This window comes from Mchenga conophoros, linkage group LG7 (assembly GCF_057382185.1).
Source record: "Mchenga conophoros isolate Kocher_MC1m ecotype Shallow Benthic linkage group LG7, M_conophoros_male_GT1.1, whole genome shotgun sequence".
In the NCBI taxonomy this organism is placed as follows: domain Eukaryota; kingdom Metazoa; phylum Chordata; class Actinopteri; order Cichliformes; family Cichlidae; genus Mchenga; species Mchenga conophoros.
This window is the reverse complement of record NC_140532.1, coordinates 52,358,381-52,384,349: the sequence shown is the minus strand read 5'-3', so window position 1 is coordinate 52,384,349 and position 25,969 is coordinate 52,358,381. Positions and strand designations below refer to the sequence as shown.

The 25,969-nt window shown below is 41.0% G+C and overlaps 2 protein-coding genes across 4 annotated transcripts; both read left to right on the top strand.

Moving 5' to 3' along the window:
- Positions 1 to 2,769: 2,769 nt before the first annotated feature.
- ppp1r26 (protein phosphatase 1, regulatory subunit 26) lies at positions 2,770 to 18,995 on the top strand. The gene is made up of 5 exons (XM_085280070.1): positions 2,770 to 3,127; positions 12,561 to 15,901; positions 18,006 to 18,120; positions 18,241 to 18,326; positions 18,430 to 18,995. The coding sequence occupies exons 2-5, from the start codon at positions 12,630 to 12,632 to the stop codon at positions 18,485 to 18,487; spliced, it is 3,531 nt and encodes a 1,176-aa protein (XP_085136196.1). The 5' UTR covers positions 2,770 to 3,127; positions 12,561 to 12,629; the 3' UTR covers positions 18,488 to 18,995.
- On the top strand, positions 18,983 to 25,285 carry mrps2 (mitochondrial ribosomal protein S2). Of its 3 annotated transcripts, none has more exons than XM_085280072.1 (9): positions 18,983 to 19,137; positions 19,418 to 19,534; positions 19,645 to 19,765; positions 20,511 to 21,856; positions 22,531 to 22,629; positions 22,845 to 22,902; positions 23,085 to 23,171; positions 23,666 to 23,732; positions 24,752 to 25,285. In XM_085280072.1, the coding sequence occupies exons 1-4, from the start codon at positions 19,113 to 19,115 to the stop codon at positions 21,055 to 21,057; spliced, it is 810 nt and encodes a 269-aa protein (XP_085136198.1). In that variant the 5' UTR covers positions 18,983 to 19,112; the 3' UTR covers positions 21,058 to 21,856; positions 22,531 to 22,629; positions 22,845 to 22,902; positions 23,085 to 23,171; positions 23,666 to 23,732; positions 24,752 to 25,285. The 3 variants fall into 3 exon arrangements, with proteins under 3 accessions (XP_085136198.1, XP_085136199.1, XP_085136200.1); XM_085280073.1 differs by having other exon boundaries at positions 23,085 to 23,178; XM_085280074.1 differs by lacking the exon at positions 22,531 to 22,629.
- Positions 25,286 to 25,969: the final 684 nt, after the last annotated feature.

Genomic DNA, 25,969 nt, shown 5'->3' with positions numbered 1-25,969 from the left:
TTTCAAGGTCAGCGCTGTACACCAACATGCTGCTGCTGCTTGTGCCAATCTAGGTGCCTACATGACAATAGACCCAATTACTGCTGGAACAACTCAAATGGCTTCTTCTTTTATTCTTTTTCTGCAGGAAAATTATGCAAAGTGAGTGTTTTAATATGCACGCCTTACTCAGAGCTGTGTAGTTACAGTATGACATCTTCTAGCACTAATACTTTCTCATTGTCCCACAAGACTTTGCCTCTCTAATAAAGAGAAAATACTTCTCAAATGTGCTTCTTTTTACATAGACATTTCCAACTCTTAAAGGGCAATAGAGCAGTCACAGTCAGAGATTTTACATTTTCAAACCTGACTGAATTAACATGAAAATGCGTCTTCCGGTGAGATGTACTGACTCATATCTAATGGCAGCAAATGTTCAAGTGCAGTACCTGCACCTTTCAAAGGCCTTTTTTTCATCAGTGCTCATTTATATTGAGGAGTTTAGCTGAATGGGGAGAGAAGAAGAGTAAGAAAAGAACTCAACCAATTTTCCATTAGTATTATGGGAACAATAGTAAAGCTTATCCTGACTATCTGTACTCACTCAGTTGTAGCCTCAGTTTGTTCTGATCACCTAATAAGATCTCTAAAAGATGGTGGCAGCATTTTCCATGTCTCCCTCTACCTGAGGTTAGATTGTTGATACATCCAGCTTCACCTGCCTTGATGAAAAATCCATTAAGTGACCACAGATTAGAGTTGACCTTAAAGGCTTTTCATGGCCTCTCTTCTGCTATATACAGTACCTGAGCCTATACAAAGGCTGAGTCCTGAGGCTAGAGCCTAAAACCTAAAAGTAACAGAGAATTTCCTGCCAGAGCCCTGGAGCTATGGAATAAACTGCCTCAGGAAATGGGGCCAGTGACATCTTTTACATCTCTTTTTAAGATTTTTTTTTTTTTGAGAACCCCTACTGATTTTATCCCACTGCTTTTATTTCTTGTACCACCACTGTACCACCCTCTTTTATTTGGTATTTTAGTTGGGTTTGCGATCTATTATTAAAATAAATTGAATACAGATACATTTAAAATGTAAAACACATTAAATACACTATGTTTTGTGTGTAGCTTTCAGTGCAAAACAGAATGAATTCTGTATTCATCATAAAACTCAACTACCAGTGTTTATGTTAATTAAAACATCCACTTTTAAGACTTTTGGTGTAACAGCACCTCTGTCATTTTGACCTATTTAGACATATTTTTCCATATCTTCAGGAAAACTGATTTTAAAGTTTTAAAAAGTGAGTGGCAGAGAGTAATAAAAACTTGGTCCCAGCCAAAAGCCAAGACACAAGATGAGGATCGGGTGGAAAGTTCAGAGAAAGCAAACAATGATAGATGGTAAAAAGCTCAATTCTTTCTTGGAGGAGTCTAGTAAAATGCCAAAGGGGAAATATTTTGAAATAATTTCTTACTCTGTGGAATATTAATACATAGGAAAGTGTATTTTCAACATTACGTGTTGCAGGAAGGGATATGCATTACATTACACTGTTTATATATATATATATATATATATATATATATATATATATATATTACAGTGTCATGGCAAGCAAACCTGAAGAATGCTAACCAAATGAACTCCTAAAAGACAGATACCTGGAAATTTTCACCAGTGTGTATACCTAAAAAGTGGTATAGAATTACAGGATCATTAATAATATGAATGAAAGGCATGACGTAACCAACAGCTTGGAGAAAACATTAGTAAATACAATGTAAAAACTGTAAAGGCATCTGCATCTAAAGTGAGAAGAGTTATAGCACTATTGTTAACATTTATTGTAGTCTTATTATCTTTAGGTTTTGGGCTTGAAATGGTTGTGGCAAACAAAATACATTGCGCTTACTTGCAGAGGGCAAATGCCCAGAAGCTGTGATTGATTGATTAACTTTAAAAGCGAAGGGTTTTTGTTTGTTTGTTTGTTTTTTTCCACCCTTGAATGAGAACTGGAATTAAATCTAAGCTATAACAATCTAAAATTAAAGAACATTAGCACGCCTGTAATGACATGGTGTAAACTTTCTACTATGTGGGCCCCTAAGGAAGTGATGATTAGGATTTTGTAATTGTGCAACCTTTCTGGAAATCTAAGCACTCTAAAGGAGGTTTAAGTGTTGTAGAGTCAGCTTGGCAGAAGCTGAGCACCAGTAGCTGTGCTTTCCTCCCATTCTTCCTTCGGTGTTCCTTCTGAAAGAGGAAAGGGGGCTTTGTGAGCTGTAAAAAAAAAAAAAAGTCTAAATCACAACGTGACTTTTTGACAGAAAACCTTTTGATCGGTGTTTAGAGAGGTATCCATTCCTATTTTGCTTGTTTGTATAGGGATCCCTGTATAAACGTGCCTTTTAAAGTAATTTTAAATCTCCCCTGGTAAATTCAAGATCAGAGCTCCACTGAGTTAGTCCCACAGCTATGCATGCTAGTTTATGTTCACTTGACTCTTCAAAAGATCAAGAAATAATAATAATACTAATAAAAGACGTATGCATTTCCACCATTATATGTAATTTTCATGTAAAAAGTAAATATAGTGTAATACAAATATTACAGTTTTTTTTAAGTGTAAAATATGAATTACGTGTCAAGTAAAACAAACACATGCCACTAAAAACTGCATTATACCACCCTGAGAACTAGAGTCGATATCAGTGTGGAGCATAGACTGGGAGTTGTTTGAGGAGATAAAACTTTGGAGGCGTATTAATCCTCTGTCATGCTCTAGATTTTCTTTAGGGTTCCTGGCGGCAAAGTGTTTAACTTAATAAATGCGCCATCGTTATATTAGACGTACCGATTGTTTTTGCAGTGTAATATACATAAAATGTAAGCGCAAACATTTTCCGGGAGAAAAGCCGATACCCTATTTGAATGGATCCATGCTTGGTTGGACTCCGGTTTAAGGAAGCTTGTCCGCCCGGCAGTCGGAGCGGAGGGGCACTCGACGGCGAGAAGCTTCAGGCGCGGTGTTAGCTGCTGACGGACACCGAAATAGCTTCGCGACGGCTTTCCGAGCATCTTAAACCAGCGCAGCAATGTGCATATTGTCGCCGTAACTCTCGTTCTGTGTCATATTCAGGTGAGTAAAACTTGAAAATTGCCTTCTTTGTGGCTCAATTTGTGTGAAGATAGCCCAGGCTAGGAGTGTACGCTGTGGCTCAGTACAAAGGCTTTCTTTGCCGGAGAAAATGCCGGGGCTGCAGCAGCCGGGAGGCCCGCTTGTGTCTTTCAAGTCACCGACTAGCCCTGCTTAACTCTCCCAATGTTTCACATCGCTTCCTCCATTTCTCGGCCAAACGTCGCGTTTCTGCTCAGTCTAAACGCACTTAGTGGCATTACTTACGTTCTAGCGGGTTGTGGACCGAGTGCTGTGGGTTTTGACAACCGTGGCCGGTGCGAAGAAACATGGTTGCTCTGCGGAGTCTCCTAACGATGCAAGCCGGGCAGCTGTGCACTCCGCGCCGCTATAGGGTTACGGGGACAGCCGGGGTTGGTCTGCTGAAACCAGGAAACCGTCCCGTAGCGAAAATACTGACAACGGCACGTTTACTTATGAAACACGGAAAATGTTGTTCGTGAATTGTTGGTATGTCTGGCGAAAGTTTCTTTGTATACATAATACATGAAACAAAGTTGGCGTAAGACTCCGGTATGAGGCGTATTTGGCTCGGTTTATAGGCTTTTTTTTCAGTGCCGCGTCTTTATTGACCCATTCTGGTTACGTAGTGTTACTTGTACTTTCTACCGGGTTCAGCGAGTTAAACGCAGTAATCGGGATGGTTAAGAGTTTAGCCTCGTAGCTGGGCTATAGGGGGGCTGGCTGTGCACCCCTGTAGGCTGCAGACTGAGCTGGAAGGGCGGATTTCCAATTTGTGCAAGCAGGCTAGGCTCGGGCTCCGCGACTCATCCAGCAGGTTGATGCCCGAAGGCTACTTGATGGTGACGGGACCCTGCAACGTTTATCTCTAGTTTTAGCCTAGTTTATCCCTCCATATATAGAAGGGCCAAGGTCCCATCCTATAACTGTGGAACCTGACACTTGTCCGGACAGCCACTGTTTATTAGTGTGTCAGTTTTAATATTCTGTCCTCTCAAATGTGTTTGCATTTTTAACAGAATGCAAACAACCTGTAATGTCTTTAAGTAACATATCAAAAACGTCATAACTTTATTGTAACTACACCTGTACTACACTTATGATAGGTCCAGATCAGATACCGCCCTATCAGAGCAAAGGAGTTTCCTAAGATACCTTGTTTAATTAGAAAGGTGCATTTCTAATGCACTAAGTACACACCAGAAAAACTCAACAGCTGACTTCTTGGAGTGACCTTTAGTGCACTCCAGCCTAAACCAGATAAAATAACACTCACCTGTCACTCGAAACAGGCACAACCCTAACTTTAAGCCTTAATATCAATGAGTGTTTCTAAAAATGTGCATGCCAGAGATGCGGCATGAAGAGTGGTGAAAGACTGCTGTACTGATCAAAGTCATAAAGATGTTTATTTCTGCTGTAAAGCTGTGCATTCTACAAAAATTGACTCCCTTTTGGAGCGAGCCTCAAGTGGCCATTCCAGAAACTGCAGTTTAGTGCACTTCCATAGCCATTTGAGAACAAAAGTCAGCTACACCGGCCTGTTTCCTGTTTTTAGGACACATTTTTTCTAAAATGGAAAAATTTTAGAAAGGCAAATTTATCGCTAACAACTGAGATATCTTTGATGTGACAAGAACCAGCATCTAGGTAATTCCTGGTAAAACAAGAAAATGGAAAAAGGATCCCACATCAAAAGTGGTGAGAACTCCTACTTTAATAAGCACATAGGGTCTTTGATCTAATGGAAATATTTCTGTAAAGTAACTAGTAGCATAGTGTTGCAGTATTTTTGCAATGTATTGATACAGGGACACCAAATATCCATCCATGCATTCTCTTCAGCTTATCCTGGGTGTTGGGGGTAGAGCTGGGCGATAGAACGATAACGATATGTATTGCGATATAACTTTTACTCGATAGAGAAATTAAGCTATCGCGATAGACCTCGCCGCTCTTGTCCTCAAAGAAAAAAAAAAAAAAGGTCAGCCAATCCAAATTAAGTAGCGCAGAGCCGAACCAATCACAGCCGCAGCGTCACGTCGCGTGACTTGTTACGTACAGCACAAGTGCCAAGCCGCACGTGTGTTTGTTTGGGAAGCAGCCAGCGGGTAATGGAGCCAGCGCGTAATGGAGGAAATGAGTGTGCCGACTAGAAAAATCAACCGAGCGTGACCGAAGAGAAAACCGATGATGGTTCCAATGCCGGAGAGATTGTCGAACGGAAGAGCCATAGAAGTTCCGTAGTGTGAAGGTATTTCGGCTATTTCAAGTCTGACAAAAAACAGAGTAGCGTGCACTGTAAATTGTGCCGAAAGCAAGTCTGGAAATACAATAAACTGGTGCATGCATTACACTGTGCGCCACGTTATTGTTTCGGTGAAATGAATTTCTACAATACTGTTACTGTTAATTCTACTCTCTGCAGTGTTTAAATGCTTACATATACACACAGTTACTGTCCCTCCACACGTACGACTCGGTTCTGCTTCTATGCCCCAGCTTTGTTTACTTTTTCCCACCGAGGCTTCTAGACTTCTGATTGGCCAACATTTCTGCACGGTTAGGAATCTAGCGCCACCTGCTGCTTTGGCATGTTCATAGCAGCGTTTTCCTTCATTTCTGCCTTTACGTGTGGACGGGATTATTTTTTAAAACGAAAACGGAAAATCTCCGTTTTCAAAAATACCCGTGTACGTGTGGACGTAGCCTCAGTCTCTGACTGGAAGCGCTAATTCGTCATTCGGCTTTTGTCAGACTAAAGTAACTGTTAAAACTGTTTGAAAAGCTCAGCTATACAACAAGGAGAGATTGAGAATTTCCTTTTAGTTCTCAGTTTATTTGATATTGACAAAAGTTAGTCAGTTTTGTCTGTTCTTCTGTAAAACAAACTAAGATTTATTTTTAGAATTAATATTTTGTTTCTAAGTGGAATTGACAAATTAGTCTGTTTCGTTTGTTCTATTTTGAAACTTAAACGCTTTAGTGGCTGCCTTTTGTGTAGTTTGCAATATTTGCCTTTATTTATCTGAAAAAGTCTCATGTTCCTTAAGTACATCTACCCTGTTGAACTTATTATGGGAAATAAATATTTAAAAACAAGCTGCTGATTATTTCACATTTTACTTGTGAGCAACGGCACATTTAAATCTTACAAATATAGTTATTTGGCTTATATCGTGATAGATATCGTTATCGCCTGAAATGAAAAAAACATATCGTGATATGAAAAAATCTCATATCGCCCAGCTCTAATCACGATATGTTTTTTTCATTTCAGGCGATAACGATATCTATCACGATATAAGCCAAATAACTATATTTGTAAGATTTAAATGTGCCGTTGCTCACAAGTAAAATGTGAAATAATCAGCAGCTTGTTTTTAAATATTTATTTCCCATAATAATAGAATAGAATAGAATAGAATTCAACTTTATTGTCATTGCACATGCACAGGTACAGGGCAACGAAATGCAGTTTGCATCCATCCAGAAGTGCTTTAGTGATATAGATATATTACAATATATATTAGCAATAATATAGATATGTGAGTATATTACAGAAATGGGTCTATTATGGTATGTTATAATGTACACGGTATGAAGTATGTTGTGAATATTCTATAACTATAAGTATGTACAGGCTGTAGTGAGTACAAGCTATGTACAGGATATGAAATAAATAACTTTACAGAATCTGGGATATACAGCTATACAGAAATGGGAACTATGCAAGTTGTAAACAGTTGTAGGATTAAAAATTATCGAATGTACAGAATGATTATTTACACAGAGCTATACAGTAGTGCAGTTAAGATAAGTGAGGGTGTAGATAGTTTCTACAGAGGCTATATAAAGTGCTAGTGGTTGTGAGTGGTGGTTCAGTCCATGTTATTATTGTGTTTGAGGGTACAGTTGTCCATTGTGGGTGTGTGTATGTTCAGTCCATGAGTTTAACGTGGGTCAGATGTCAGGAGGCAGAGTTCAGGAGTCTGACAGCTGTGGGGAAGAAGCTGTTCCGGTACCTGGTGGTCTTAGTCCGGAGGCTCCTGTGGCGCCTCCCAGAGGGCAGGAGGGTGAAGAGTCCATGTGATGGGTGACTGGGGTCTTTGATGATTTTCCCAGCCCTTTTCAGACACCGCTTCCTGTAGATGTCTTTTATGGCAGGAAGTGGTGCTCCGGCGATGCGCTGGGCAGTTTTCACGACCCTCTGCAACGCCTTCCGGTCCGAGGCAGAGCAGTTCCCGTACCAGACTGTTATACAGTTGGTCAGGATGCTCTCGATGGTGCAGCGATAGAAGTTCACCAGGATGTCTGAGGACAGGTGGTTCTTCCTCAGGGTCCTCAAGAAGAAGAGGCGCTGGTGAGCCTTCTTGACCAGCTTGGAGCAGTTTGTCGTCCAGGTGAGATCCTCGGAGATGTGGACTCCCAGGAACTTGAAGCTGCTCACACGCTCCACAGCCGTCCCCTTAATGTGGATGGGTGGATGTGGGTCAGCATTCCTCCTGTAGTCCACGATGAGCTCCTTGGTCTTCTCGGTGTTAAGCAGCAGGTTGTTTCTGTCGCACCACTCAGCCAGACGATCCACCTCCTCCCTGTAGGCGGCCTCATCGTTGTCACTGATGAGGCCAATCACCGTGGTGTCATCTGCAAACTTAATGATGGTGTTGGAACCATCAGCAGGTCTGCAGTCGTGGGTGAAGAGGGAGTAGAGGAAAGGGCTCATCACACAGCCTTGTGGTACACCGGTGTTCATTGTGATGGTAGATGAGCAGCGGTTATCCAGCCGGACATGTTGGGGGCGGTTGGTCAGGAAGTCCAGTAACCATTTGCAGATGAGGGAACTGATACCCAGGTCTGTCAGTTTCCTGATGAGTTGTGAGGGGTGGATTGTATTGAACGCTGAACTGAAGTCTATAAACAGCATTCTGGCGTAGGTGTTGTTGTTGTCCAGGTGTGAGAGGACAGAGTGCATTGCGATGGAGACTGCATCCTCTGTGCTCCTGTTCCGGCGGTATGCGAATTGGTGGGGGTCCAGGGTGGGGGGGAGACAGGATTTGAAGTGTGCTAGGACCAGTCGCTCTAAGCACTTAGTGATGATGGGGGTGAGTGCTACTGGGCGGTAATCATTGAGGCAAGATGGGTTGGAGTTTTTGGGTATCGGGACGATGGAGGTGGATTTGAAGCAGGCCGGTACCACAGCGTGGGCCAAGGACAGATTGAATATGTCTGTGAGCACTCCTGCAAGCTCCCCAGAACACGCTCTGAGAACACGCCCGGGGATGCCATCAGGGCCTGCAGCCTTGTGGACATTGATCCTGCTCAGCACCGCTCCTACATCGGTGGGGGGGAGAGTCATAGGTTGGTGGTCTGGCGTCATGTCTGCTTTGGTTGTGGTTGTGGGGTTCCCTCGCTCAAAACGAGCATAAAAGTTGTTGAGCTCGTTGAGGAAGGAGACATCAGAGGATGCGGGGGAGGGTTTGGTGGTCCTGTAGTCTGTGATGGTCTGGAGTCCTTGCCACATGCGTCGGGGGTTGGAGTTGGAGAAGTGTTCTTCTACCTTCTTTTTGTAATGGTGTTTGGCTTTTTTGATGCCCTTCTTTAGATTAGCCCTGGCTGTACTGTAGGCGTGTGCATCTCCTGACCTAAAGGCAGTGTTGCGGGCCTTCAGGAGGAGACGAACATCCCGGTTCATCCAAGGCTTCTGGTTGGGGTACATGGTGATCCGTTTCTGGGTGGTGACACTGTCTGTGGTTTTGGAGATGTAATCCAGTACAGATGAGGCGTACTGGTCCAGGTCTGTGTGGGTGAACATATTCCAGTCTGTGTTTTTAAATCTGTCCTGGAGCACTGCGTCTGTCCCCTCTGGCCACACTTTAATTGTCCTCACAGCAGGTTTCACACGTTGGATGAGTGGTGAATACCGAGGTGTGAGGAACAGGGAGAGATGGTCCGATTGTCCAATGTGGGGGAGGGGTGTGGCTTTGTAGGCTCCAGCCAGGTTGGAATACACATGGTCTAAAGTCTTGTCTCCTCTGGTGTGGCAGGAGACATGTTGGTGGAATCTGGGGAGGACTGTCTTTAAGTTGGTGTGGTTGAAGTCGCCAGCAACAATAAAAGCAGCCTCGGGGTGTTTATTCTGGTGTTTGTTAATGGCTGCAGAAAGTTCTTTCATGGCCAACCTAGCATTAGCGTCGGGGGGTATATACACGGCAGTGAGTATGATCGAAGTGAATTCTCTGGGGAGATAATAAGGTCTGCATTTGACCATTAAAAACTCCGCATTAGGTGAGCAGTGACTCTCAGTAGTAGTGGAGTTCATGCACCAAGCATTGTTAATATAAATGCACAAACCTCCACCTCTGGTCTTGCCGGAGTCATCTGCTAGCCTGTCGGCTCGGTGTGTGTGGCGTCCTAAGTTCAACAGGGTAGATGTACTTAAGGAACATGAGACTTTTTCAGATAAATAAAGGCAAATATTGCAAACTACACAAAAGGCAGCCACTAAAGCGTTTAAGTTTCAAAATAGAACAAACGAAACAGACTAAATTGTCAATTCCACTTAGAAACAAAATATTAATTCTAAAAATAAATCTTAGTTTGTTTTACAGAAGAACAGACAAAACTGACTAACTTTTGTCAATATCAAATAAACTGAGAACTAAAAGGAAATTCTCAATCTCTCCTTGTTGTATAGCTGAGCTTTTCAAACAGTTTTAACAGTTACTTTAGTCTGACAAAGCCGAATGACGAATTAGCGCTTCCAGTCAGAGACTGAGGCTACGTCCACACGTACACGGGTATTTTTGAAAACGGAGATTTTCCGTTTTCGTTTTAAAAAATAATCCCGTCCACACATAAAGGCAGAAATGAAGGAAAACGCTGCTGTGAACATGCCAAAGCAGCAGGTGGCGCTAGATTCCTAACCGTGCAGAAATGTTGGCCAATCAGAAGTCTAGAAGCCTCGGTGGGAAAAAGTAAACAAAGCTGGGGCATAGAAGCAGAACCGAGTCGTATGTGTGGACGGACAGTAACTGTGTGTATATGTAAGCATTTAAACACTGCAGAGAGTAGAATTAACAGTAACAGTATTGTAGAAATTCATTTCACCGAAACAATAACGTGGCGCACAGTGTGATGCATGCACCAGTTTATTGTATTTCCAGACTTGCTTTCGGCACAATTTACAGTGCACGCTACTCTGTTTTTTGTCAGTCTTGAAATAGCCGAAATACCTTCACACTACGGAACTTCTATGGCTCTTCCGTTCGACAATCTCTCCGGCATTGGAACCATCATCGGTTTTCTCTTCGGTCACGCTCGGTTGATTTTTCTAGTCGGCACACTCATTTCCTCCATTACGCGCTGGCTGCTTCCCAAACAAACACACGTGCGGCTTGGCACTTGTGCTGTACGTAGCAAGTCACGCGACGTGACGCTGCGGCTGTGATTGGTTCAGCTCTGCGCTACTTAATTTGGATTGGCTGACCTCTTTTTTTTTAAGAGGACAAGAGCGGCGAGGTCTATCGCGATAGCTTAATTTCTCTATCGAGTAAAAGTTATATCGCGATACATATCGTTATCGTTCTATCGCCCAGCTCTAATCGTGATATGAAAAAATCTCATATCGCCCAGCTCTAGTTGGGGGGTTTATTAAATAAATTAAAATACAATGATGACAAGATGACTCGTCTCATGCACCACCATCCTGAGACAACGTTAGCCTAGCAAACTTGTATTAAATTGGATCAACCAAACAACCATCCAACACACTGGTCTTGACAAGTATTCTTTACATTGCAAATGTACAAAAAATGACACAAGTAGGGAAAAAAATATACTGCGTCCATTATTGAATGGAAAATAAATTAGAAAGTATTTTTCATGCTGTTAATTTGAGGAAATGAATTCAGTAATTGGGAGCCACAGAAGTATTAAAACACAGCTGCCAACATTTCACTTACACTCTGGATGTGCCTTGATTAAATGGTGGCCTCTGGATTGTTATCAAATCTTTGCAGCCTGTTTTATATTGAACTTTTTTTTTTTAATATTCTGGTTTGTGGGGGGGCGGCGGGGGTGTTAATTGTTAAAATAGATGAGCATGCCACTCGGGTTGGTGTAAGATTGGATCGATTACAATTGGTTGTTTTTCTGTCCGGCAACTGATGATGCTCTAGGCATTTTAGAAGGCTGCGCAGTGGCTTAATGTGTCAGCTGTAGACTCAGTTTTGTTGGGGTCTTTTTGTTTGCTTTTAAAGTGCTTTGCCGTTGATGGGTAGACTTAATTATTTTCAGAAACCTTCGAGCTATGATGTGTGGTACCAGACTTGAAGGAGAAAAAGTGGTCTGTAAAATCTCTGTGCTTAAAGTGACGGAATAGTAATTTTTGCTTTGTCCACCAAACAGCTTTAATGCCTGAATTATCAAAAAAATAACAAAAAGCAGAAAAAATGCACATTTAAAATAGATCAAATGGTTTTTCAGCTGAATGTCTATTAGCTGATTACTACTACTCGGGGTAAGGGGAAAGAAATCAGTATGGCATGATATTGCTTGTTTCGTGTGGCTGTGATGTATTTTTACAGGCTCACCTGAAAAACCTTCCAACACACTTATTTGACAAAGTTGCCTCCTATTCAGAGCAGGCTGATAGCTCAGTGACACAGTGAAAACAGGACAGCAACCTCCTTCCATAAACAAAAAAAGAAAATAAATTTTAAATGAATTTTTCATATAGTGCAACCGATTTCAACATGGGGTTTCTAAATGGTTTGCCAGAGATTGAGGGTGTTGCACACTCATGACCACTTTTGATTGCAAGACCATTGCACAGATTGCCTGATAGTAGGCAACCGTTCTACAAAAAGTTCCAGTCTAATCACTCTCAGATAAATTGTCAAAATTGTTGCAAATAATTGCTTTCCAAATAATGAATGCAGGCAGATTGTCATCATGTTGCCATCAGCCTACATGAGTCTTAAATGATAACAATTCGAGTGGACTTGACTCAACTGGCCACTGGTTGTTCTAAGTGTTCATTTGGACCCAGTTAAAGTGTAATACCAACAGCAGAGTGGGCCATAAAACAACAACCAATCACAGAAGACCCTTCAGATGATCTGGCCTACTATCGGATTAATCCCATCATGAGCAGTTTGGCATTTTTCTTGGCATGCTCTCATGGTTCAGCCACGCTTAAGTAATCTGAGGCTATCTGTGTGTATGTATTAAAGCTACAATAAATCATGACAGCAATATTGGGCATGAAGGACCTGATTTTCAGCTCTTACAGACTGTAAAATTTGAGTAACAGCAGTTTGGTTGGATGAAGTCTAATTGTAGTTTTAATAATCATCACTTTAGTGACATTTTTTCTTTCTGTGTTTTTTTTTTTTTCTTTTCTTCATTACAGAGTGAAAAATGTAACTGAACGGAGTCCGCTCCGCTCCAGTGGTCGAGGACCTCACCCTACTTCACTAGAATGTACTTGATGAATGTACCTCCTGTCGCAGTGACGCAAACAGAATGGAGAACATGTGGCCCGCCTGGAGGCTATAGCCCTCCAGTTTGCTTCAATGACTCTGACACAGAGTTGTCCACAAGAGGCACACCTATCTCAGACAAGGTCCAGATGATCATAGAGAGTCTTAGAAGCACCCAGTCCTCACTCGAGATGGGCGACGAGATCGAGGGTAATGTGCTATCAGGACAGGAGGGTCATCCCCAAGTCTGCAAGGTTGCAGCAGGTTCTTATGTGGGAGTCAAGTCCAAAACTAAAAGCCCCAGTGAAAACCCACATGTTGACATTTCCTCGCCAAACATCCGTGAAAGCAGTGACTCGGATAGCGACGATTCTGTGGACAGAGGAATCGAGGAGGCAATACTGGAATACCTGAAAGAAAAGGATGATCACAAACGCAAAGCAGAACCGTGCTCGACTTTTCTCCCATCATCTAAAATTCAGAGAAGAAACCCATCCATTCCCGAGGTGTCCAAACAGCACAGCAACAGCGATGCATTCTTGATTGCGGGTAGCAATTTTTCAAAAAGCCTCAAAGTCGAGACCCCAGCAGTACCCACTGTCATACCTATAAAAAAGTGTATTAAAAACAAGGCATCTCTAAATGAAAATATAGTTAAGAACTTCGATTTGAATAAAAGCACAAACAAAAGTTTGGAGTGTTCAAAAGAGCAAGCAAGAAATCCCTCTAAACCAGTGAGTCTCATCAACAAAACTGTCAGTTACCCCGTCACGGCTAAGGTGGAAGACTCGAATGATTCCAGTAGCGACGACGGCATCGAGGAGGCCATTCAGAGATATCAGCTGGAGAAAAAGGAGCAGCAGAACACAGCAGAAGCTTTCGATCCACGTGCATTCAAAGAGGAGTCTGACTCGAGTAGCGATGACGGGATTGAAGAAGCGATTCGCTGCTACCAGCTTGAACAACTCAAGGAGAAGAGCGTCCTGACGCCATCGCTGCACAAGCAGAAACCTTTCAGTAAGTCGATAATACACAATGTTGCAAGTACAAGCGCAGAGAATATCAAAAGACAGAAGCTGAGGAAAAAGATGAGCACGACAGAAAAAGAAGTGAAATCTTTCCAGCCTACTCCATCTGTTTCTATACCCAAACCTACACTTTCAGACAGCTTGAAATGTAAAGAAAATGTATTTTTGTCATATAAAGTAGAGAGTTTGAAGGAGCAGGCAACCCCTGCCCCTCCAAAGGCCAATACAACTGCAGAGCTCATGTGTGCTGAGGCAATACTGGACATTTCAAAGACTGTCATGCCTGGGCCCTTCCATCATAGCGTTGGCCTTAGTGGTTGTGTCACCACTGAATCTTCCTTCCAGTCTTCTCTTCCTGAAAACTGCCCCTGTGAAGAAAGCAATGACAGCTCCATTGATAGTGAAGATGGGATTGAGCAAGAAATCAGGAAATTTCTCGAGCAGAAGGCCCAAGTGCACAAACAGGCACCCAGCTCTGCTGTGACTCAAGACGCTCAGGGTACAAATGAAATGGAGAAGGTAAAAGCAAATGAACCACAGATCGAAAAGAAACCATCGAAACTGTCTTTAAAGCAACGAAGAAAACACAAAGAGAAAAACATTTGTGTTTCCACCATGGCAGGGGCAGAGGACAGCGTTAAAGAAACCGCCTCTAAGCCTTTACCTGACCATACAAAAGAATCAAAGCTCTTGGCATTGCCCCAGAGAAGTCAAACACACCCTGCCACTGGATTACACAAGTCAGACCAAAGTGGAGACAAAAGCAGCTCTCTTGACAGCGATGAGGACCTAGACACGGCGATAAAAGACCTTCTGAAAACGAAAAAGAAATCAAAGAAAAAGATGAGAGACTTAAAGCGGAAATCAAGGAAGTGCCTCAAAGACGAAGACCCGCTGTTAGGAAATGCATTTCAGACCAAAAAGTTACACATTGACTTTCTTTCCAAGTGTAGTGATTTGAAAAAGGTGCAGAAAAGTAAGAATGACAAGAAAGACAAGCCTGGGCTGGGGAAAAAGAGCATTTCACAACATAAGCAAGTTTATAAAGGTAAGAATCACGAGCTGCATGAAGGTGAAACGGAGATCCTGAAGGGAGCTGAGCGTCCAGGCATCCAGTTTGTGCACACTGCGGAAGCCGCACCTCAGATTAAGGAAGACAGCAGCTCAGTAGACAGCGATGACAGTATTGAGCAAGAGATCCGAAGATTTCTGGCTGAAAAGGCCAAGGTTTCTACCGCAGACAAAATTAAAGATGGAAATATAGCCAGGAATGGTACTGTCACTATTTGTAGCTCATTTCAAGATAAAGACATTAAACAGGAAAATCAGCTGGCTGAGATTCCAACGAAAAGTATCAGTCCTCTCTCTGAAAAGTCTCATATTAGTAGTCCAGCTCATAATAGACTTCAGACACCACAGACTGTTTTTCCAGACATCTCTGCGGTCGGTGCACAATCACATCCCTCAGCCGGATCCTGCAGTCCCAGTCTTTTGGAACCAGCAGATGGGGCAGGGGCAGCTAGAACTGAGGAAAGGAGACCGTATATTGATAAAGGTGATGTCCACAACGCCACCTCACAGACGAAGAGGGCTCGACCAATTTTGAGTCCTAGCGTCGCTCATTCTCGCTCAGAGGCAATCAAATGGCGCCAGAGCCTCGGACTACCTACTCACGACGCGAGGACTCTCAGTCGGACTCCGTTCCACATCACCTCATCTGAAATCAGCGAGGGTGGCTCGGTAACACATCAGAGTGGAGGAATGGCCCACAAATTACAGACCCCTGTTACTGTTTGGTCCTCTGCAAGGACCAGTAAATCACCATTCCCCTGTTCTAAAGACACTGCTGGAAATACTACATTCACATCTCCTGTTTTGAATTTTTTTTCTGCTGCCAGACAGCATCCGAGGATGTCCTTTACACGGGATCTACCTGCCGGCCAGAGGTCCCAGTGCTCCATCGAAGGGGAGAAGGAGAGTACGGTGCATATGCCCAAGGACAAGAGTGTGTTTGTGGAACTGGAAGCTAATAGGACAAATCACGTCCAGGTTCAATGCAGGGAAAGAAGCGAGGTTAAGGAGAGAGCAAACTTACTAAGGGAGAAGAAGAGCGAAGGCGAGGGTATGAAGATAGATAATAAAGAAGTGCATCTAGGAAGAAAAGAGGAAGAGTTTATAGATGAGACAGATTGTGAATCAGGCCAGAAGAGAAATCCAGAAAAGAAGCAGGGCTTTTCCACATTGTAAGTATTTTTCTTTGACCACTATAAACCATAGTGTCATCATTTTCTGATTTCTCTAATGGTGTCCTGTCAAATATTATAGATTCTGATCGAGCTCATTGATTTATAAGGGAATGTTTATTGATTTTTTTTTTTTTTATCATAAAACTGACTTTTTTTTTTATGTATTTTTACAATTTCACAGTTGTGGAACCACAATGAAAACTTTATATGTGCTCATAAGTTATCTGTTGTTGATCGTTTGAAAAGCAATACAGTGACACTTTCGTGCAGAAACGAATGAGCGGTAGAAAATTACATGTTCCTAAATATTTTTGCTAAAAAACAAAAAAGAAGACGTGACAAGGAAAAGAAGTCTCAGTTTGGCAGAATAACGATTTAGGTTTGAGTCCAAAATGTTTAAATTTAGGTTGCATCTTTTCCCATCTTCCAGTAGGAAACCCAGAGCCCTGAATAGTTACATTAGTTACCTTATTAAGACTTTAAAAGTAATTTCCAACATCAAATTTAGGGATGGACCATTGAATAAGCCAGTACAAATCAAATGACACAGATGGCATTGGTCAGTGGTTATTGTTTGTGTCTCATCAGGTTTGTATAAACTGTTTAAAAAAAATATATATATCCTGGACATTGGCTAGATTTTTTTTAAACAGTGGTCCTGGTATTGGTTTGAAATCTCACTGTGCATTCTTATTTATTGTAGTAGGTTTCCATCACTGCCTAGATTATGGTTTTCATTTATTTTACATGTGCAGGAAATCAAAATGGCACAAAGTTAAACGTCTGGGTGCTAAAGCTGCAGTGGTTAGGGTGAAAACATAAGTGAGAGAAAACCCCAAAACAATCATTTTTTCGAGCAAAAATGCCAAAACTTCCTAAAATAGGGTTATTTGCTGCATTTCATTTCTTTGTGTGTTAGGTAAGTGGGGTTTTTTCCTCTTCAATGTCAAATAGAATCACTTTACCTGAGCTGATTGTACTGAAAATAAGTTTTAGTTGTAGCCCCAAACAATATTTTTAACATGAAATTAAGGGCATTGTGTATCTAATGTAAAAAAAAAAAAAAAAAAAAAAGACCAATCAGATTTCAATACTGTTTAAACAAACCTTAAAATATATTTAGACTAAAATACAAAGTAAGTGAACTTTTTGGTTTATTGGTTTATTATTCCTCTGAATTTTCTCATCTGTGTCTGCAATGACACAATTTACTTTGTCCAGCATGTGCTGCACTCTGCACAGTGTATATCATTAGATCTTTTGACACTTTCACAACCTTTTCACTCAAGTGCAGCAAGTGTTTTTATACTGTCAGCACCATCTTGAAAAGTCTCCTTCCTTTCTTTTTTCCTTCTCACATTTGTCTTATTCTTTTAATCCCTTACCTCAGACTAATTCTGTGCACTCTGAATGATGATCATTTCAGTCAGTTTCTACTTTTTAAGTATAAAGCAGAAACAGCCACTATGTTTCAATTATTACTTTGACTCTTGTGAGCCACTTTTTTTGGGTAGGGGGTTGTTTTATTTTTAAGATAAATATCATGGGTACAGGAACCAAGTTACCACCAACCTTTTGCTTTTCACACACAGCGCTCTTCTTGTCTTTGTCTGTTCTATAATTGATTTTCATGAAAGAAAATTTAAAGCCGAGTTGCTGGTGATAGATCTTCTAGTAGTCTCGGATAAAGTCTTGCTCCAGATTCCATAAGTACCACATTTCCCCCTCGCTGTCTTGCTAAAGTTGATATTTTGTGTGGCTTGTTTTTGGTTTTTTTTTTGTCATGTTAAAGTTTTCCTGGATTTCCTGTTTGAAAAAGGCTATTTATTTTTCTTTATGAAATAAAAAAGGCATTACTGAACATGCTGTGCATATCCAGTTTTTCTGTAAATATTTTGTAAGAAGTGTTTTTTTTCTTCTTCTTCTTTCTTTTACTCTTTCTGATGACAGAAATGTTTGCCGTGTCTTTTAAGTGCATCTGTGTAATAAAGATTGGAATCTGAGCAACAGTGGGCCTCTTGACTTAAATTTTATAATTTACAGAATTATTAAAGATTACTGCAGGAGTAGTCTGATGCATATCCTACTCTGCCTTTACCAGGTCTTTATCCAGTGCCATTGATCCCGGCATTACCTTCAGGCCTTGCATAGCTCTTACCTCAGAGGAGAGAGGCAGCATGTTCAACAGGAGATACTTGGCTGAAAAGTGCAAGAAGGTACAATTATGTGGAAACACGACAGCGTTTGTTTGTCAGTTACAAACATCATGATTTCAGTTCTTTATAAAAAACAGTTCAAATCCACAGTGTGAAGTGTGTGTTATGCAATGCTTGCAGGAGAAAACTTCCCTCATTAACTCTTCTGTGCACGGCAAGGCTGTGCAGCACGTCAAAAGGAAACTTCAGTTTGTTCCAGTAAGCGGGTATGTGATCGCACCCAAATGGTTTTGTCTCAACAGTGAACGATCAAACGCAAAGAAAACTCATCTGCAACTTGAGTTTCCTTGTTTGTTTGGTTTTTTGCAGGAAACTGGACGCGCTCAGCAAGCTCAGCATACACAGTGAGATAAAAGCTGGCTTTTAAAGATGCACCTGGAAGATGCTGCCTGCTGTTAGCGCGTGTATGGATTGTTGAAAAACTATTATGGACCCAAGTGTTTATGTATTACAGTTGTTGTTGTTTTTTAAAGTATTTAGTAAGTATGTAAAGTTTTGGTAAGTTCTATAACAGTACTAAGGGCATTAAATTTTAATTTTGGATTAAATATGGATCCTGAACTCAGGGATACCTTGAGTATTTCAGCATTTATCTTAGCTGAATTCTTCTATTTTTTCTCGAATGCACAGTAAATTTGATTTGGGGTTATATTGTTTGAGGTACCATATATTTGTTCTTATCCTCATGATGCCACTGTTGTTTTTTGTTAGAAGTGGCGTCTATATTTACAAACATTTGTTTTATATTAACAGTTTTTCTTCTTACAACAAGCATTGGCTTATGTTCTTGAATACGTTTCATAGCTAAATGACACAAGAACGGTACTGCCTGTGACGCTCCAACTCTTTCAATAAAGTTGAGCCGAGAAAAGGTGGGTTAATGGGTATTGTAGTTTTTACACAAGCACATCACGACAAGCTTCTACTTTGCGGCATTCTGTGAACTACAGTTGCGCAGTCGCAGTTTGCTGACCTTCCATGGTTCTGCAAGCATGGCTGTCCGGGCACTTACGAGAGGTAACTGAAAACCGTTTACAGTTTTTTATTTAGAAAATAGTTCAAGGAAGATATTCAGAAGATTTAGAGCCAATCCAACATTTTACCTTGTGTTTATTTCTGCGTTTAGTTTTGAGTTTCGTGTACGCTACGCTACAGTTTAGCATGTTAGCCCACAGCTAAATGCTGTATTACAATTAATGGCAATAATTGAACGCCTGCGCTAGGTTATTGGCAAGCATTATTCGCTTCATGATAGTTAACTACCGATGTTTTAACTTTTTTTTTTTTCCATATTTAGGCCTTTTAGGGTTCCGATACTCACGGGCTGCCACCGTAGCATCCCCCTGTGGTGGACATCACTATGTGACAGCACCGTCTGCGAAGCCACCTCAACCCCAGGCTGGCGATGTTACAGGTGAGCTAAATAACGCAAGGGCGTCAACACTTGGTTTTTGTTTTTTTCAAGAATTTTATTTATGTTACTACTTGTCATTTGTTGTTGTTGTTGTTTTTCCTTATTAACAGAAAAAATATTAAACCAGCCCCTCGAGAAAGCAGACTTTTTTCGTGTGGCTGAGCTTTTCTCCTTGAAAGACTTATTCGACGCCAGAGTGCATCTTGGTCACAAAAAAGGTTGCAGGCACAGGTTGGTGTGATATTTATCTCAGCGTTTTAGTGCGCTGCACCCCCGTATATTTACAAATTGTTTGTAGTCTGTAATTAAATAAGCTGGAGACACTTGTCTTTCTTTGTGGGTCAAGGCTTTATAACTTCTACCTTAGTGTTTGGGGGGGGGGGTCGGGGTCCTGTGGGGTTTAGGTATTCCCAACATGTGAAACTAATCTCACATGATAGAGGCGTGTTCAGTCACTACTTGGCACATGTTAGATTTTAGACCTTCTGTCTATTGCTTAGTCTGTCTGCATATTATGCAATGGCTGAATAAAGTATAACTTTTTTATCTTGAACAGTGTCATTTGCCCAGAACTCCTAGTGGTAGTCTCCTGTGGATAAAAAGTGGGGAGTTATTAATAATAATAAAAAATGCCATAAATCTTCATGCTTTAAACCCCTCTTTATTAAATTGGAAGTTTCTGTTTGGTAACACTTCTGGTTATTAATGGTAACAGCAAGCATAAATACCACAGGTCCTAGAACCTTGAAGGAAGAGATACAAACTTGTTGTTTTAATACAGATGGCATTTCTTTTAACTATTCCATAACTAACCTATTGTCATTAAATGCTTCTAACAGAAAGCTCCAGCAGCAGGAAATGTTTTGGTTACTTGGTCGATCATTTCATCAGGAATGTAGCTATTAGAGCTATGTTATTTTATTCAGCAGTAGTGATTCAAGTGACATTTTTCTGAATTATAATTCCGTGTTTCTAGGCTCATGGAGCCGTATCTCTACGGCTGTCGTTTGGATCATGACATTATCAATCTGGACCAGACTATGGAGCACCTTCAGCTAGCCCTCAACTTCACCGCCCACATAGCGTATCGCGGTGGCATCATCCTGTTTGTCAGCAGGCGGCGTCAGTTTGGCCATCTGGTAGAGACCACGGCCAAAGATTGTGGAGAGTATGCGCACACGCGGTACTGGCAGGGCGGCCTCCTCACCAACGCCAACATCCAGTACGGCCCAGGAGTCCGCCTACCGGATCTCATCATATTCCTTTCAACTCTCAACAACGTCTTTCAGCAGCACGTGGGCATCAGAGACGCAGCCAAGATGAACATTCCCACAGTGGGTGTGGTGGACTCAAACTGCAACCCCAGCCTGGTGACGTACCCCGTGCCCGGGAACGACGACACTCCAGCTGCCGTCGAGCTCTATTGTCGTTTGTTTAAGATGACCATCAACCGTGCCAAAGACAGAAGGAAACAGATGGAGCTCATTCATGGTCTGTCAGCGCCCACCTCGCAGATCTCATGATATTAATACTTAAATTTAAACAAAAAAACAAGAGACGTTGAAAAGCCTACATTCTTTAATCTGAAGCTCATCAACTGTGTAGTGTATCCTGTTTTATGTTGATACACTACAAATTTGAAATAAATTTTGGCTTCCTCCTTCCATTACACATCTGCACTTGGAAAACATCTGGTTTAACAGTCAGTAAAATATGGCTCAAAGTTAACATTGGTGCAAATTTATGTGAATATCACAGCTGTAAATCGCTGAAATAACAAAGTGGTGATCCATTGTTGAAATCCTGGCGTGGGAGAGTGATGATCATTTGCAGTTGCAGACTGAAAGAAAAGTATCTGAGTCATTTTCACAACTGTATTTGCTCTCTTGCGGTCTATGTAAGTGTTTAGGCCATGAAATGTGTTTCTGTAAACAAAAATACCTCTGCAGAAAGTCAGCCAAGTGATGCAGAACATAAGCAACCTATGAACTACACATGAACATTAATTAAAAGCAGTTTCTGAAAGTGTACACTGAAGTAATGCCTGTTCATCTAGTTAGGAATGAAACAAGCAGGATTAATACATATATACATACACTGGAGGGATGCAGCATCATTTAAAGAAGAGTATACATGGATATTGAATGAACTAATCTGAAGCCTTGAGTCTTTAATGTGTAGCTCATCAGCTGTATAGTGTATCCTATTTCATGTGACGTTTGCGGCAGTTGGTTAAGTTTAGTTTCTCCCAGCTTCCGTAGTTGTATCCTGTAGCGACCTTCTATGGCCACGAGGTGGATAAGTAGCTGTCACGTCAAAACGGTGAGTGGGTGTATGTGAGTGGGAAGAAGTTTATTAGCTTGCATTTTATGATGTACTACCACAACGGTCGACGTGTTCCTGCATATACAGTCATATTTCAGTTGTTCGGTTGTTTGTAACCGCGGTCCGCAAAAAGCAGTTTCAAGGTTTCAGGCGTCAGCCTGAAACCTTGAAACTGCTTTTTGCTCGCGAGCGCCGACATGTTTAACAAACCTGCAGACTGACTGTTGGAGACGTCAAGAGCAATCACAATAGCAAAGCTTATTTCCTTTCAAAGCCTTATTACTTATATCATTACTGCTGTTTAAAGTCGGTTATTTTTCTCGCACGCTGTGAAACACAAATCCTACACTCTAATACAACTTGCAGCCTTTATCCCAAATGCATTCCACATTATTACTTTAAAGCTTAATTGCCATCGTTTGATTCTGCTAAGTAAGCATTATTTTGTTTGCTGAAGTAAGATTTTTAAGCTAATCGGGGTAAAATAAAATGAGTGTCTGAGATTCGAACTCATACGATATGTAGGGCTCGTCCTTTTGCAGCTGATGGCGGGCTTGTCGGTCTCACAATTCTTGTGAAACTGTAACTAGATGTATGGGTAACAGTAACATATTAAATAAGTTACTGTTTAAATAAATAATTTAAATAAGTTCCGCTTTTTTGTGTGTAAGTTCTTCCAGTCAACTTTTTGAAGGCGAGGCAAATGTTCACATGAGTCTTACTAAGAGGAACGAAAACGTTAAGGCCACAGACAGAGGGGGCTGGTCAGGGTAAGTGTTTTTTTTTTTTTATCAGGTTAGTATGATGGAGATAGGGATTTTAACACTAGCCCAGGCTTGTAATCTTCCTGTACATTAACGGTAAGTGACTAACATTTGTTAGTCAAGGAAGTTATGAAATGAACTAAAAAATTAATAAATAAATACTCACCAAAAATGTTTCAGCTAATTGTCATTTGAACGAATGACTTATTTCTTATTTGCAGATGTACCGTCCAGCTCTTGGAAAACAGATTTTAATGAACCAACGAAAAACTTCCATTGGTATGTAAAAATATTTGCATCGCTGTGATTTTAAATGGAATAGTTTCGTGTGTTGTTTCATATTTGTTTTATGTATGTTGTGTCCAACTTAATTTTTTAACTGCTGTGATACAAGAATTTTGCAGATCTGGGATAAATGAAGCATATCTTATTTTATTTTTTATTTTTTTTTGTTTATATAGATAAATATGAGGAGAGAAGAGGTGCCATTGCTTTACCTTCATGCAGATGAAGGCGGTTGAGCTGAAGTGAAGGCCGTTCACAGGATGGTAACAGGTTTTGTTAAAAAGCTTTTGACTCTTTATTGCCCCTTGAGACGCAACCCTGGCTCCAGTGCCTCTGTTGCGCAGTAAGTCGGCAGAAAGTAACGGGCTCTCGATAGCTCAAATCCACTCTTTCGTGGGCTTTGGGTATGGAACCGGGCCAGATACTTACTCTCAATCTACCATGAAGGTGTTGTGTTCCTGCCAGTCAGTAGTTGTGTGCTATTTAAATCAATTTAACAACTCTACCTTTCTAAAGCTTATTTTTTGTATACATGGTCTCATTATGGATACATTCAGTCAGATTTATAGCTGTGTATCTAACAAAGTGGCTACTTAGTATATAATGAATATATTTTGAATGTAACAAATGTATGTATGTAGTCCTCATTGTCCATAAATGACAAAGAGGACTACATGACAGTTTTTGGCATACAATTTTGAATTGCCTTTACAGTTAATTGGATTCAAATGTCAATGTGAATGTTTCCATTATATAGATGTCAAGGTTTGCACTTTAATGGTTCAGACACGCTTGTGGAGCAGCAGCGGCTTGGCTTCAGGAAGGTACGAATTAATACTTTTGCTCTCATTCAGTCTGCCCATTGAGGCATTGCTGTCCAACATTTCTTGACCCTGTGACATAGTGGGACTAGGAGTCCAAATGTCTGCATCATCTTAGGCTTCAGTCACACTGATAAACCCCCTGGGTAACCAACACGAAGCCGATCCAGCAATTTGAATTCTTTACATTTCAGGATACTGTTCTTTAACCCTCTGGGGTCGCCGGATGCGCTGGCGACCCCAGAGGGTTAATAAACGATAAGAATTATAGATATTGTGCTTGCAACACTGGAATTTCATAAATGAATGAATCGCTTGGCTTGCAAAAGTATGATGTCACAACAATGTGATTGGTCACTTGCAATGTTGAACCTGGAACAACATTTATTATGATGATGTGGGAACAACACCAACACGAGGATATCAGATCATCCAACCAGCGCTAGTGAGGGAAATGTCTCTATTCTGTGAATAGTTGCTGGGTGAAATTTGCTTCAGTTGCTAGCAGGTTATGTCGGTTGCCAGTAGTTTGTTTGCGTGCAAGATGCCAACTTGTTTGCAAACACCTAGTACTCACTAAGCAGCAGTGAACTGTGAAAAGTGAAACAAACTAGAAACAGAAAACACTCACCTTCAAAGTAAAAGTGTGTTAGTGAAATGTGTCAGTTGCTGCAGTAAGGCACAGCTTTTACTTTGAAGGGGAATACTTTCTGTTTCTAGTTTGTGTTTCACTTGTCACAGTTTCCTTACTGCTCTTTGTGTCTTTCACAAAAACTACGGGTAGCCTATTGCTTTGGTAATTAGCCAAAACAGTCGCAAGGAGGGGTTTTTTGCACAACCCTCTTTGCAGCCAATTTCACTTAACAGCAACCAATAACCTCCAGCCACCAACCACCAAAGAGACAAACATTTTCCCTTTGTGAAGTACAACATACAGGTTTTTTGCAACCTGAGAAGTGATGAAATGCTTGTTGAAACTTGAAATGGACATAAACAAACTCCTACATGATTTGTCTTCGCAGGTGACTACCCAGTGTGCCTCAGGGTTGGAGACTATGTTATTTCCAGGAGCTCTAACGATTCCTCACCACCTGACTCCTCCATTCGGCTTGCTCTCTCTTCATTTCTTGATTTCCTGTTCGAGCATTTCATCCGCCTTACTTCCATTAGTTTGTTTTTCTTTTGCTTAACTGTTGAAGACATTGTTTTTTCAGTTGTATTTTTCATTTTGATTACGTGCATATGAAGCGTAATGTCCTCGTTGCGCGTAATCACATATGAAAGATTACTTTGGCAATTGCATTTGTGGTGAGTGCTATATCAGCTTTTCCCACAATCAAATCACTCTGATGATCATATGATAAAGGCAAGTGTTTGTGTGTGTCGATCCATTCCCTAGGAAATGATGATTTCCTTTCCTGTTTGCTCACATTTACAAACGGAAAATATGTAATGGGAGCTTTTACTTGACTACTTAGCTGGTGTAGAATTTGACATGCATGAAACAGAAAATGTAATAAAATAAATTGACATGAAATAAAATTATTTTCCTGAAAGTTGTAAAATGTCTGTTTTAAAAACAATATAGCTTAATAGGGAAGAGCAAAACAAACAAAGTTCAAAGAATTACTGATGAAAAGACTTAATTACAGAGGTATGTAAAAATTAGGAGCACTAGCAAAAGACTGCAAAATTAAATAGAATTCATTGTAGTAAAAAACAAGGAAAGCAAATGTCATCATGCATTGAAGTGGCTCAGTGTGAAGTGTAGCACACGGGGCAAAAATGACTGCACACAGACTAATGTGGGATCAGTGCTGAACTTGAGGAAAGATCAGAAAGGTTTTGCGTTATGTAGGAAAGATTGCCTGCGTCACTCTTTGTTCAGTTATGTTATGGTTCGGCAGCAAATGTCATTTCCCCACCTCTGAGAGTTGCTTCCACTGTTTTTTCACCCAGACCACACTTAGATGATCCACCTGTTCTTCCGGCAGGTAGTGGTTTTAGCACTTTAGCTCTACCCACTGCAAAGAAATCAATTCTTTTGACTTTGGTTTTCTTTGAGGAGGTTTCACTACAAGTTCTGGACTCATGCAGCACAAAAAGCGACAAGTGGATCCATGCCATGCCCTCCACAATATGAAAGAGTCATTGAATCCCCTCAGTAGAGGTGAGCCAAGCAATCCAAATAACGATAGTGCCGATACCAACACCGTTATTGGTTTTGGATCAAGCCTAGC

Coding starts and splice junctions, on each gene's coding strand:
- ppp1r26 (XM_085280070.1), top strand. CDS start 12,630: ATGTACTTGATGAATGTACCTCCTGTCGCAGTGACGCAAACAGAATGG. Junction 15,902..18,005: donor AAGCAGGGCTTTTCCACATT/GTAAGTATTTTT, acceptor TGCCTTTACCAG/GTCTTTATCCAGTGCCATTG. Junction 18,327..18,429: donor CAGTTTGTTCCAGTAAGCGG/GTATGTGATCGC, acceptor GGTTTTTTGCAG/GAAACTGGACGCGCTCAGCA.
- mrps2 (XM_085280074.1), top strand. CDS start 19,113: ATGGCTGTCCGGGCACTTACGAGAG. Junction 19,138..19,417: donor TGTCCGGGCACTTACGAGAG/GTAACTGAAAAC, acceptor TTCCATATTTAG/GCCTTTTAGGGTTCCGATAC. Junction 19,535..19,644: donor CCAGGCTGGCGATGTTACAG/GTGAGCTAAATA, acceptor CCTTATTAACAG/AAAAAATATTAAACCAGCCC.